Here is a 12,938-nt window from a genome sequence, read left to right on the forward strand (position 1 = left end):
CTGCAGGAGTGCAGAGCTGAGGGACTGTGGTGTTTGTGCATAATAGGCTTTTTCCCAAAAAATGAATCAGAATGGGTCAGGCTGGAAGGGACCACCGTGGGGCATGGGGTCCAACCTCCCTGCTCCAGCAGGACCATCCCAGAGCACAGGACACGGGATTTGTCCCCACAGTTGGTAGCTCCAGTGAGACCACCCTCTCTGGACAGTGTGTTCCAGTGCTCAGTCACTGCACAGGGAAGAAATTCTTCCCGGGCATCAGTCCCTGCCCGTTCCTCGTGTCCGAATGGCTGGCACCACCGGGCAGAGCCTGCTCCATCCTCTTGGCTCCCCTCTCAGGCCGGGCATGCCCGGCTCCCTCAGCCTTTCCTCCTGGGAGAGATGCTCCAGTCCCTTCACCCCGTGGCCGGGCACAACCAGACAGAACGTTTCTTCTGCTTCGTTACTAAATTAAAAAAACAGTTATTTCCTCCGTCGGAATGTTGTACTGACTGCTCCTCGCACCGGTGCGCCGGAGGGGCCGAGCCTCGGGGAGCTCGGCGGGCGCGGAGGAGCCGGCGGGGCGCGGAGCAGGGCGCGGAGCCCCGGCAGGGCGCGGAGTTCGGCAGGGCGCGGAGCAGGGCGCGGAGCAGGGCGCGGAGCAGGGCGCGGAGCAGGGCGCGGAGCAGGGCGCGGAGCCCGGCGGGGCGCGGAAGATCTCCCGGGGCTGACGTGGGCCCGTGACGCGGTGACGCTGCCCCGTGGGCTGACGCGGGCCCGGGCGGGGCGCAGGTTGCCGGCCCCGCTCTCGGCTCGCCATGCGCCGGGCGCTGCCGCCGCTCCGCGCCCTGCTCGGGGCCGCCCGCCCGCCGCGGCTCCCGGCCCGGGCCGTGTGCGGCCGCCCGGCACAGCGCAGCGGGCACAGCGCGGTGAGCGGGGCCGGGACGGGCGGGGCGGGGCGAAAGCGAAACGGGGCGCGGGGAGCGCGGCCCGGGGATGCCCGGGGGTGTCCTCGCTTCCCCGGAACGCCGGGATGGATTTCCCGGGCGCTGCCGGCCGGAACTCCTGTCCCGGGGCCGCGTGTGCTCCTGGTGTCACAGAGCGGACGAGGGAAGCTCGTTCCGACCGCCGCCGGCTCCGCGCGTCCCTTTGACCGTGCGCCTCCTGTCACCGACAGTTTCTTTAGGGCCAAAAGGGAAACGAAGCTCTTGGCATCATTATTTCTATCGTTATATCTGTCATATATATATGCTCAGTTCTTTCCTTACTGCTTTTCCCCCCTGTAATACTTTAATTTTCTTTCTGCTAGCGTTACTGACTGTAAAATTCCCATTTGTAATCTGTTATCAGTACATCTGTTATTTATGTGTTGCAAAATTAACGTAAAGAATCGCATCTGCTACAGAATTATTCCAATACCACTGTAGTTTCGGCAATTTCATGGACCCATTCCCAAAGTCTGGGGAGACTGCTGGATATTTATTAGCAGGCATTTCAGCAGCATGTCTGCAGCAGCTGGGTTATTTCTGCCAGCTTTCCTGCAGCGGGTGCAGGCTGTGTGGAGACAAGGACTTCAGAGATTTTGTTCTTTAAGTTAAAAGGGTGATGATTCTACAGAGGAGAGGGCTTCAGGAGGAGTTCTTGCGCGGAAAGACAAAACCCCAGCCTAATTGAAATGAATGGTAATGCAATATATTTCCAGTGTTGACGTTATTAACTCGGGCTGTTTAGGGGAGCAGATTTTCGCTGGCACTTGAGCTGCATCCCCATTCCCGGCAGTGCCTGTCCCCGTGCTGTGGCGGGTGAATAACTGATGTGGAACCAAGTGCTGCTTGAGTGGGCAGAGTGCCCTTCCCCTGCACAGGAGACACGGTGGCCGTGGGTGTGTGTGTCCTGGGACAGCTCCGGCAGCAAAGGCTGTCCCACGTCCCGTGGCTGCAGTCCTTCCTCTGCCTGTTCCCCACCACGCTCAGCCTCGGCCCTTGACCCCTCCCTCTTCATCACTGATCATACAGCCCAAGGTCCTGGTTTCTGTTTTAGGCTCGGGAGAGCAATGAGCTTTAGGTGATGGATTTTGTTCTGTACATTTCCAGCCTGATGCAGTAGCAGTTCCACTGCTCAACAGCCCTCTCTCTGTCTCGGCTCCCTGACCTTTATCACCCAGCTCATCTTCCTCACTCCCCTCGCTGGGGCTCACCAGGTTCAGCTCTTCACTGCCCCAAAGGCAGGCAAGGAGATGTATTTTAGTAACTGGAGCAGCACCTTTGTGCAAGGAGGTGCTGACTTTCCCAATTAGTCTGCCCCGTGTGGAGCTAGGACTGAAGCCATGTGTAGGAGCACGGCAGTCACTTGGCTGTGATCAAACCCTTGTGGAACACATAAACACCTTGTGAGGGGGGAGCCAAGTACAATACTTGTGTCCAAGACCTGCCCACTGCTGAAAATTTTACATTTGTAAATCTTGTTAGCATTCTGTGGGGATCAAGTCATTAAAGTGTGACTCATTGGCACAGCAGAATGTATTTTGTACCTCTTGGAGTCAGTTCAAGTTAATTTTTCCCTATCTTCTGAAATAGTCTGGAACTATTTGTAAGGCAAAAAAGCTCTCGTGGGTCTGTATGCATAAGGCACAACTGCTCCTTTTGTCAACATGTGTTTAGGATGAAGATGTGTCTGTAAGGCACATTGAGATGTGCAGAGTTACAGATCCCTGCTCTCACTGGAGGTTCTTAGGAGGCTGTAGCTGCTGTAAACTCCATTAAATGTGTCTAAAGATAGACATAACTAATGCACCCTTTGATTTCCCTCTCCTTCTAGCTCAGCGTGCTGCCATCCTTTGGATTTCTCTTTGACATTGATGGGGTGCTGGTGCGAGGGAAGACCCCCATTCCTGCTGCCAGAACAGCCTTTCAAAAGCTGGTCAACTCTCAGGGACAGTTCCTGGTGCCTGTGGTCTTTGTCACCAACGCAGGGAACTGCCTGCGCCAGAAAAAAGCTGACCAGCTGTCTCACCTGCTGGGGGTTCCAGTAAGTCACCTAAATCCCATTTATTCCCTCATCATGTTGAATGTGTCAGGTGTATTATCCTCCTTTAAATGCTGTGCAGTTCATCAGGCCTGCTTTTCCCTTAAAGCTTTGCTGATAGTAAAAAACGCTGTCCAAAGCTAATGGAATTTCCACTGGTAAAGGTACTGGTTTTTCCAGTAGTAAAGCTAAAGGTATTTCTTTGGAAAGGTGGTAAGCAGTGATTCACAGGAGCATCTTTCCAGGATAATAATCTTACTGGTTAATATCTGTTCTGTTGAAGGGGGTGGAGATATGTAAACTAAAATCTTCCAGTCAGCAATTAAATCAGAGCTGCAGTCCAGCAAAGGGCCCACAAACCAGGGCAGTTCTGATTCTCCTTTTCTGTTTATTTCCAAATTAATTGGGTGATTTTATAAAATTGGGAGGAAAAAAAATTGTTCATGTTGAGTTGAGCTGGGATATGTATGATAATTTGTCAGTAAGCTACTTTTTTTCTGGCATATTATCAAATACATAATTTGAGAAAGGAGAAACTGCTGATTGCTTTGTAATTCCTGGCAGCTGTTGCATCTGTTAATTGAATCCACGTATAAACAACTTCTCTGAAAAACAACAGACCCCTTTTGGTTTTGAATCCCAAACAGATTTCACAAGATCAGGTGATGATGTCACACAGTCCTCTGCGGATGTTCAAGCGTTATCATGAGAAATGTGTCCTGGTATCTGGACAAGGACCACTTCTTGATATTGCTCAAGAGTATCTTTTTAAAAAAGAGTTTAATAAAACAAGAACTTTCTGTCAAAGGGTTTTCCTTAATCAGGTTCAGGGGTTCCTATGGATGAAGTGAAAATCAAATATTTCAACCCTACAAACGCAGTAATAAATAGTAATGATAGCTCCTAGTGTGGTGCCAAATTTATGTTTGGAATGTGGTTTTATACTAAGTGCCCAAAGAACTTGAATTATATTGATTATATTGAATTATATTGATATCAAGATGGTATCAAAGCTTCAAACTGTAACTTAATAACTTGAAGCTTTTTTGAATAAGCTTTTCTCAGCCTTCCATTAAGTCCCTTCTGCACTTCTTTCCTTTAGTGGGATTTTCATTAAAGCTAGTGTAAAAATGTATATGCAGCTTTTAAGCACAAGCTCTATTTGAAGTCCAAAACTGAGAAAAAGATATTGAAGGAACTTTGCAGTTAATGGTCAAAATTCATCAGGCTTGGCTAAGAGAGACGCAGGTGAGAAGACTGAGAACAGAATAGAACAACTTCGGTCTCTCATTTATCAGCAGTGGGACACGATCTTTTTGTCTCACAGAAGGAAAATCTGTCTTTGATGTTGCCTTCATTCCTAACGAATTTGCCAGTTGAATACCTTTAGTTGGTTGAAGGGGAATTAGCAGTGTGAAAAGCTTTTCCTGGGGCAGCTGTGTGTCCTTAGCTGGTGTGTCCAGCCTTGGCTTCTGCCAGCCCATCACCATTGACACCCTGAGGGAGAAACGCCCTCTGCTCGATGCTGTTGACCATGACAGAAGACCCAACGTCCTGGTGAGTGGAGATTTTGTGTTTCAAACCTCTCTGTTTGCTCACTGCATGACACCCTATAGCAGGGGGTCAATATTTAACTACCAAGCTAATGCTGCTGTTCTTACATTGTATTTTGACTTTGCTTTTCTGTTTCCTTATTTGTTTTATTACAGCCTTCTCCAGAACAACTCTTTTCTCTCAGCAGTAATTCTTTAACCCAGCCTTTGATTTTTTTTAAGCTGCTGCTGTGGGAAAACTCCCAATCTTATACAGATCCCTTATGCAAAATCTGTCCTGGAAAGCTGATTAGCTTCCTCACAAAGTGTGCAATATAACATCAGTTTTTCCCTGAAAATATGATTGTGTTGGTATTGTTTCTAAGCCATGAGGTTGCTTTGATTGTAAATGAATCCTGCGAAGAGAAATAATCTTCCCTTGAAAGACTCCCATTGCTGTGTGTAGCACTATTTAAATGTTAACAGCAGGTACAGTGGTTCCAGTTGAATTGTGCAGAATTTAAAGCAGAAGTGAACAGCTGGGTGTGACTCCCTTTGCTGTTTATAGCACTATTTAAATGTTAACAGCAGGTACAGTGGTTCCAGCTGAGTTGTGCAGAATTTAAAGCAGAAGTGAACAGCTGGCTGTGCTGTACATGTTCAGGGCCAGCCTACAAAGTGGATTATCCCCACCTGGGATAAGGACATTCCCTGTGGCTCACAGAATCCCTCACTCAGCTGTGCCACCTTTCCCCAGGTAGATGGGGAAGGTCAAGAACCTGTTGAAGTGTTTGTCACCACAGAAAGTAAATAATGAAGCGCAAAATCTTTATTGTTGAGCAAATATATTACATGTTATACAGTGCATTCTTTATTAGAAGTGTTAAAGAAACACATCTCAAAAACTGTTTTTCAGATGTTTTGGTACTACTGGAGGCCTCTTACTCCTCTGGAAAAATAATCATCCATACTTTTATACACAGGCATTTAAGCAATTAATTAAACAAGTAATTTAAACAACTAAAATGACAACACCAGTAATTTTAACGACTGCAGTTAAAAAGCTCCAGAGGCAGCTGAGGAGGAGCAGGAGGCTGGTGCAGGTACAGCACAATCACTGCTGTCCCTGTGCAGAAATGTCACTTCAGAGTGGAAACACAAGTTCTGAGTGAACTGACGTCAGGTATTTACCAAGACAGAATTTATTTCCTGTCACAGTGGCAGGGGGGCAGCTATGGGAACTGTGCTTGGGTTTATTCTGTTAAAAATAGATGTTTAATGTCGTAGAAAACTTTCACTTTTTTTCTTATTGCAGTCCCCCTCTGCTGTGGAGCTTCCCAAGATTGAGGGTCAGTTATCTTTCTTTAACTTGCATCTATCCATTAATAAATGAAGTATCTTTATTTTATTTTATTTTTTGATTTGATTTGATTTTTGTTTGATTTTATTATCAGAAATTATTTTTACCTTGTTGGGCACTTTAGAAATTTGTCTGAGACAATCCTGAAATTTCCTTGATAATGACATCTGTCATCACGTGTTGTAAAGCTGTTTTCTAATGGGTGCAGCTTTCAGCCACTGGGTTTTGATGTTTGAAGGGTATGTGAGGTCTCCTTTCCTTTTCACCTGCCTTTAACAGGCCATTGTTGCCCTCCTTTCAAAAATGAGGAATGAACTGATGTTCATTATTCAGAAATAATTGGTCTTGTTCTTACAAGATGGAGTAGTGTGAGAAGGGTCTTGTGTTCACTCTCATCTCATCTGAACTACAAGAAAGTAGAAATTGCCCTTTAGAATTCAGGATTTAACAACAGCCATGTCAGATTATTGCTGGAGACCAAAGCAACTTTTAAAAACAACATCCAAGTTTCGTTCTGAGATGAACAAATCAACGTCTCTGGTGGTGCATTTAATATTGTGTGTCAACAGAGAACTCATGAGTTAGACTTAAAAATACAATTTAGAAGTTAATATTGTAACTTCTGGAGAAACTTCCCCTGTAAAATACAATTCCCAAACCTGTAGACTTTGCAGTGGCGTTTTGTTACTGCTGCCATGTTCTGTGAATGGATTGGCATGGGATACATGACCCCCCAAATGAAGGTGACTGTTTGATCTGTTCCTGGCTCTGTTCAATGCCTTGTTCAGTCTCTTTAGGCCAAGTTTCTGAGCCGGTGTCAGAGATTCTCTGTTAACAGTTCCTTTCTGTGCCTGTGCTTCTCCCAGCTGTGGTGCTGTTTGGGGAGCCAGTGAGATGGGAAACCAGCCTGCAGCTGATCATCGATGTTCTGCTGACAAGTGGCTACCCTGGGAACCCCTACGAGCAGGAGAACTACCCTCACATCCCTGTGCTTGCCTGCAACATGGACCTGATGTGGGTGGCCGAGGCACAGTCCCCGAGGTAAGTGCTTTATGCCTTTAATTGGGATTTATCTGGACCTTCCTCAGTTTTCCAGCAGGATTCAGAGTCAACACTTGAGTACAGAATGTTTGATGAGGCTTCACAGCAGGGCTTGGCTTTGAATGCAACTTCTCTAATGCATTTCCAGCTCATGTTGCCTTGTTGCTGGCTGCATTATTGCAGCCAGGAAATCAGTTCTCAAGAGAAAAGCTGATTTTAAGCTCTAAACCCCTTTGTTTCCTCACTCCCAGAACAGTGGAGGAAGAGAGGTTTTTTTTTTTTCCTGAGGACCTGAGAGCCTCGGTTCAAAGGCAAAATATGAAAAAAATATCAAGGCCATTGTTTCATTTTCATTAGGTCCCTCTTTGGTATTTCTCTTTTCCTGATAGGGTAAAGATCTGACTCTGCTGGTTGAAAGCAGTGAGTGGCTCTGAGCTGAGGACAGTGCAGTGAGTCCTTTAAGGAACACTAGAAAAAAACAAGTAGAACACACAGAACAAGGTGCCAGGACCTCTTAAGAGTGGTTTTGCTTGATTTTGTTTTCAATAGAAGGTACTTTTTTAATAGGTTTGTTTCTCCTCCCTTCCCCTCAGCCTGTAATTTGAAATAGAAACTCTTTACTGTGATTTGATTGCTGCCTGAGTCCTGGGTCAAAGGTCTGGCTGCACCCAGGATACCTCCAGCGAGCAACTTTAAAATCAGATAAATCTGTTGTGCCATCCCAGTAATGTGAGTTTGTTGTGGTGTCTGTTGTTCAGTTAATCAGCCCTTAATTTTCAGTGAACCAGCTGCTGAAGAACCATGCTGAGGGAAGTTTGATAGTTGCAGGACACGATTTATTCCTAAAAAACATCATGAAATCAAAAGCTTTGTTCAATGTTTTTAACCTGTGCTTAATGTAATTTGATTTGGTTTTACATCTCTATAGGTTTGGGCACAGAATGTTCATGGTTTGGGTTTATATCTGTGTAGGTTTGAGGATGGCGTGTTCATGATTTGAGTTTATATCTGTGTAGGTTCGAGGATGGAGTGTTCATGGTTTGGGTTTATATCTGTGTAGGTTCGAGGATGGAGTGTTCATGGTTTGGGTTTATATCTGTGTAGGTTTGGACACAGAATGTTCATGATTTGAGTTTATATCTGTATAGCTTCGAGGATGGAGTGTTCATGATTTGAGTTTATATCTGTGTAGGTTCGAGGATGGAGTGTTCATGGTTTGGGTTTATATCTGTGTAGGTTTGGACACAGAATGTTCATGATTTGGGTTTATATCTGTGTAGGTTTGGGCACGGAACGTTCATGGTTTGTTTGGAAAACATTTACAAGAAGATCACGGGCAAAGAGCTGAAGTACGAGGCGTTGATGGGCAAGCCCAGCAGGCTGACATACCAGTATGCAGAGCACCTGATCCGGGCCCAGGCCCTGCAGAGGAGCTGGGACCACCCCATCCACACCCTCTATGCTGTGGGGTAAGGTGTGCTGAGCCCCACAAATACCCCAGGAAATCCCAAACCCTCTGTGCTGAGCCTCAGAGGTAGAGCAGGATATCCCAGCCCATCCAGACCCTCTGTGCTGTGGGGTCAGGTGTGCTGAGCCCCACAGGTACAGCAGGAAATCCCAAACCCTGTGTGCTGAGCCCCACAAATACACCAGGAAATTACTCACAGTGTAAATGCCAGCCAAGAAAAACACACAACTCCAAGTCTTACCGGCTTGGTTCTCCTGCTGTTAAGACCATCAAACTTCATTGGTGCTATGGTTTTTATCGTCATTTTTGTGAGGTTTCTAATCTTAAAAATTAATGATGCTTTGCTCTTTTATGTGTAATTGCTACAGAAGCACAAAAGGTGTTTTATATGCAACTAAGATTTATCCTGGGTTTTTTGTTATTTTTATTTTTGTCTGTAATAGGCTGTGTCAATTTAACAAAAAGGGGTTGCCTGGATGATTATTCTGTTAGTTTTAGTGGTGTAACACCAACTGCCTTTGAGCAAAGCACAGTTAGAGACTGTAGGGCTGGACTTTATCTCTGAGGTTATTTAGGTTGGTCATGTGCTGCCACACCATAGAATCCTTCTCAGGGGAGAAGATAAAGCTCTATTGTATGAAAGACTGCTCCAGAGTCTCCAAGATATTTGGAAATATAATGAGCTCATTCTTGGGCTGCTCATACCTTGATTTTCTCTCCCCGGTCTGCGATATGAGGAGTGATTCATTTTGATCCTGCCACGCTTCAGGAAAACGCTGCGATAAAATCGCTGCAGGGTTGGATCTCTTCCTGCCCGCCCGATTCCACATCGAGTTGTGTAAAGCAGCCAACAAACTGCTAAATGGAAGCCGTGGGGATGTGTGTTGGCAGCTGGGGCTGCAGTGCTGACCGCCTCTCTCCTCTCCTCTGCAGGGACAATGTGATGACGGACGTGTACGGCGCCAACCTGTACAACCGCTACCTGCAGGAGAGCTCCAGGACAGGCGCCGTGTCCCTCCTGCAGGCCCAGGTGTCCGGGGGAGCAGGCGCTGCCCCGCTGCCCCAGCCCCAGGACATGGGCCCCAGCTGGCAGAAGGAGCTGGCCGGCGCCGCGGCGGCACGCTGCAGGTCGGTGCTGGTGTGCACAGGGGTGTACAGCCCGCACGGCCAGGGGACACTGGGGCCCGGGGACAGCGTCACCCACAGCGCCTTCCACGGCCACAGGGACTTCAGCTTCGACCCTGGCCTGGTGGAGCCAGACCACGTCGTGCCAGATGTGGACGCTGCTGTGGACCTGGTCTTCCAGCTGGAGAACTTTGCGCCTCATTGAGGTGAGGGCAGTTCTGAAGGATGAAGGAGGATTTGGTGCTGTGCTCTCCTTCCCCAGAACACACTGTGCTTCACCAGAGTGCCACAAACTGCTGCCTTCGACAATTTTTAACCTCTAAATGAATAGTCTTCTCTTAGGTACGCTTATTAGTAGTATAGGCAGGTACACGTGTGTAAGTGTACTATCAATAGTGCTTTTTATACTGCTTTTAAAGATGTAATTTATGGCATGAGTTGCCCTTTATTGTCTTCCTCTTTGTTGTATTAGGTTCTTTAATAGCAATATTTCAGAGATTTCAGGTACTGGTACTTAAATCCCTCCAGGACAGTACCTCCTTTGGTTTGCTGAAGAATTAGCTTTTAGGTGCTGGGATCTGGAGGATCTCAGATTGTGGTGCTGGGGTCACTCAGTCCATTCCAGGTGGGCTGGTACAGAGCACATCTATTAGTGCCTGGCGTTCTGCAATACTGAATGCTCCCTCCACTCAGAGTGGAGTTCAGTCTGTTCCACGTTGGCTTTGCCCTCATCTAACCTTTCCTTGTGCCTCTTTTCCCATGGCCCTGGAGTTTGATTGCTCCTCTCTGCTGTGTCAAGCCTTAACTGTGTTGGAATTCCGTAGTCCTGGAAGGGAAGGAGCAGACCTGGGTGCCCTCTGTGGCCTTTTTGCTCTTTGCCTTTCTATCTGTTCTCTCTTTTTTTTTTTTTTCCCTCTCTTTTGAGAAATTTATAATCCTTTAAAGAAAGCTTTAAGTTTTGTTTCAGGTGTTTCTCTGAGTTGGGACTTTACCACTGGATCAGGGACTACTGCTTGGCCAAAAAGTGCCTAAATTACTTGAAGCCTCATACCACTGTGGTAATTAACTGGCCTTTAGTGTAATATACTTCATCTCATGTCAATGTTATATGTTGTTTTGGTTCGTGGATTTTATAGCTGTTTGTTTAAAAAGTAATTTATTTTTTTGTTATTTTTGTAAAATACTTCCAAAGTTTTCATCCCAAAGATGTCTTTGAAAATATTTCTGTGGTTTTTGTTATAACACAGTATGTGTTGTACTTGTGACATAAGCTTGGAAAACGTAACCCAATTAATTGTTTTAAAACCAAAGTCAACTTACACACAAAGATCAATTCACATCAGGGACTAGTCAGGTTTTTAGGGCTGGGGTTTTTTTTAGGTGGGTTTTTTTTTGTTTTTTTTTTTCAAATTAGAAATTGTACAAACAAAAACCTGGGTTTTCATTTCTCCCAGGTTCTTTGCAGAGCTGGCAGAATAATTTTGTGGCCAAATCCTTCACTGCTTTTCATCCCAACAGAACCCTGAGAGCTCCCAGCTGCTGTGAAGTCAGATTTTGTTCTTGTGTTTCCTCTGTTTGCAAAGCACTGTAATCCCCTCTCCACTGGCAGGATTGTTATTTCATCTCCTCTAATGTTTCCTAAGTATCTTTCAGTGTCCCACTGGATCCAGTGTAAGGACACTGCTCTAAACAGTTTATTTCCTGCTTCTTCACTGGAAAAGTATTTCCAGCAGCACATTCTTGCCTTTTTATCGGTACAATAAACAGATACTTACCTGTTTCTTTAGCACTTTCCTGTAATATGCCAAGTATTTGCAAAGAATGCCAACTCTTAGTAAAGGCTGTAATTTTGCAAGGTCAGGATGGTTTGAAGTCACGTTGTTTCAGTACTCAAGCATGTTGCAGAACTCTCTAACTTTACCAGAACTGGTGAAGGAAGGAATAAAAACGTTGGAAATTGCTGAAGAACAGAAAATGTTCAGTTTGTTTCTCCTTTTTTTCCCTCTACAATGTGGACAAGCACTTCAAAAGGTTCACAAAGAAACTGTATACAGACCTCTTAAATCTCATCCCTCATGGAAGCATTAACATAAAATATGTTTGCAGAAAAGGAAGACGGTCCCTTTTTCTCTGTCACATCACCAGTACAACCTACAAGCCTTGCCCCCAGTGCAGTCCTGCAAGCATCAGGGTATTCCAGATTCCCCAGCTCCATGGACTGAACTCCAGCTTGGTGAGTGGCAGTTTGGGCTTGGCAGACCCTCAAAAAGCCAAAATGATGAAAAAACCAGATGAAGGAAGTAAAGGCAATTAGAAATAGTGACCTGGATAACACTACACAATGAGGCAGTGGCCTAAAGAGGTGGGAATCTCTTTCCATCAGGGTAAAGGGGAGAAGCTGGGAGTACAGGAGCTCCTCTGAAACTCACTGGTGTCCTTGTGTGCTCTGTAATTTGAACAGAAATGAGTACTCCGAGATATCACAGTGTGTCTCACACAGTCAGGATTAAAATCTTTTGTCTAGACCAGGATGAATTCTTGGGTGATGAAATAGATCCTGTTTTCAACCTTGACAGAAACAGGCTGCACTCTTAGACCTTTCAGGGAAGTGTTTCTGTGGTCACTTCTGTGAATAAAACAGATGAGTGCATATTCCAATAGCACAGGTGGGTTTATTTGGTGTAAAGATTGGTTTGTCGAATTCAGACCACCTGGGACTCAGCTGGTCTGAATTCAAAGTTCTCCTCTTTGCATTGTGTTGGTCTGGTGTGCCAAGCTCAGAATCCAGTACTGGAATCTGGGCTCATGCTAAACGTGCCTTACAGTTTAACACCCACCAGGTGATTGATTTATTTATTGGTTTATTTATTTACCTTTCTCCTGAAGCAGAAGCAGCACCTGTTGTACAGGTAAGAATCTCAAAATCAGATTTTCAATAGGATTTGGGATTGGTGCCTCGTTTTATGGAATTGTATCTGGTTTAACAGCTAACTTCCTGCCCACAGATGTGGAGAAAAAATATTCAGTGAGCTTAAACTATAAAAAATACAGGGTTGGGTTGTTTTGTTTTTTTTTTTTGCAGGTACATAATGAAAGGTCAGTTCACCAGAGCAAAAGAAAAATGGTTGTAGTGTGTGTAGATCTCTTGGTTTGTATCCAAACCATTTCACATTCTAAGAGAATTCCAGGGAGAGTTCCCAGAAACGGGAAATAATTTTTAAGTGTTCACCACATGCACTTATAAAAAGTCATTAAAAGGGAAAAGTTGTTTTTTTCTCCACACAGATGTAGAAACTGCGGTATAAATGTGTAGAACACATGAGAAAATGCAGGTCAGTCCCTCCCAAGAGCAGGTAGATGTTATTGGTGACACCTGCACTATTTCCTCTCTCACCCATCCTCTCACCATCCT

General features: G+C 45.5%; 1 protein-coding gene across 1 annotated transcript; it reads left to right on the plus strand.

The window, feature by feature from the left end:
- Positions 1-794: 794 nt before the first annotated feature.
- On the plus strand, positions 795-9,759 carry LOC136366185 (haloacid dehalogenase-like hydrolase domain-containing 5). Its single transcript, XM_066327084.1, has 8 exons — positions 795-905; positions 2,794-3,003; positions 3,648-3,760; positions 4,464-4,557; positions 5,848-5,881; positions 6,759-6,933; positions 8,214-8,402; positions 9,335-9,759. The coding sequence occupies exons 1-8, from the start codon at positions 795-797 to the stop codon at positions 9,729-9,731; spliced, it is 1,323 nt and encodes a 440-aa protein (XP_066183181.1). The 3' UTR covers positions 9,732-9,759.
- The last annotated feature ends 3,179 nt before the right edge of the window (positions 9,760-12,938 follow it).

This window comes from Sylvia atricapilla, chromosome 11, assembly GCF_009819655.1.
Source record: "Sylvia atricapilla isolate bSylAtr1 chromosome 11, bSylAtr1.pri, whole genome shotgun sequence".
In the NCBI taxonomy this organism is placed as follows: Eukaryota; Metazoa; Chordata; class Aves; order Passeriformes; family Sylviidae; genus Sylvia; species Sylvia atricapilla.

Bases quoted from the DNA above. Each gene is read 5' to 3' on its own strand.
- LOC136366185 (XM_066327084.1), top strand. From the start codon at position 795: ATGCGCCGGGCGCTGCCGCCGCTCCGCGCCCTGCTCGGGGCCGCCCGC. The intron at 3,761-4,463 runs GTATCTTTTTAA...TGGTGTGTCCAG, and splicing joins CTTCTTGATATTGCTCAAGA to CCTTGGCTTCTGCCAGCCCA. The intron at 8,403-9,334 runs GTAAGGTGTGCT...TCTCCTCTGCAG, and splicing joins CACACCCTCTATGCTGTGGG to GGACAATGTGATGACGGACG.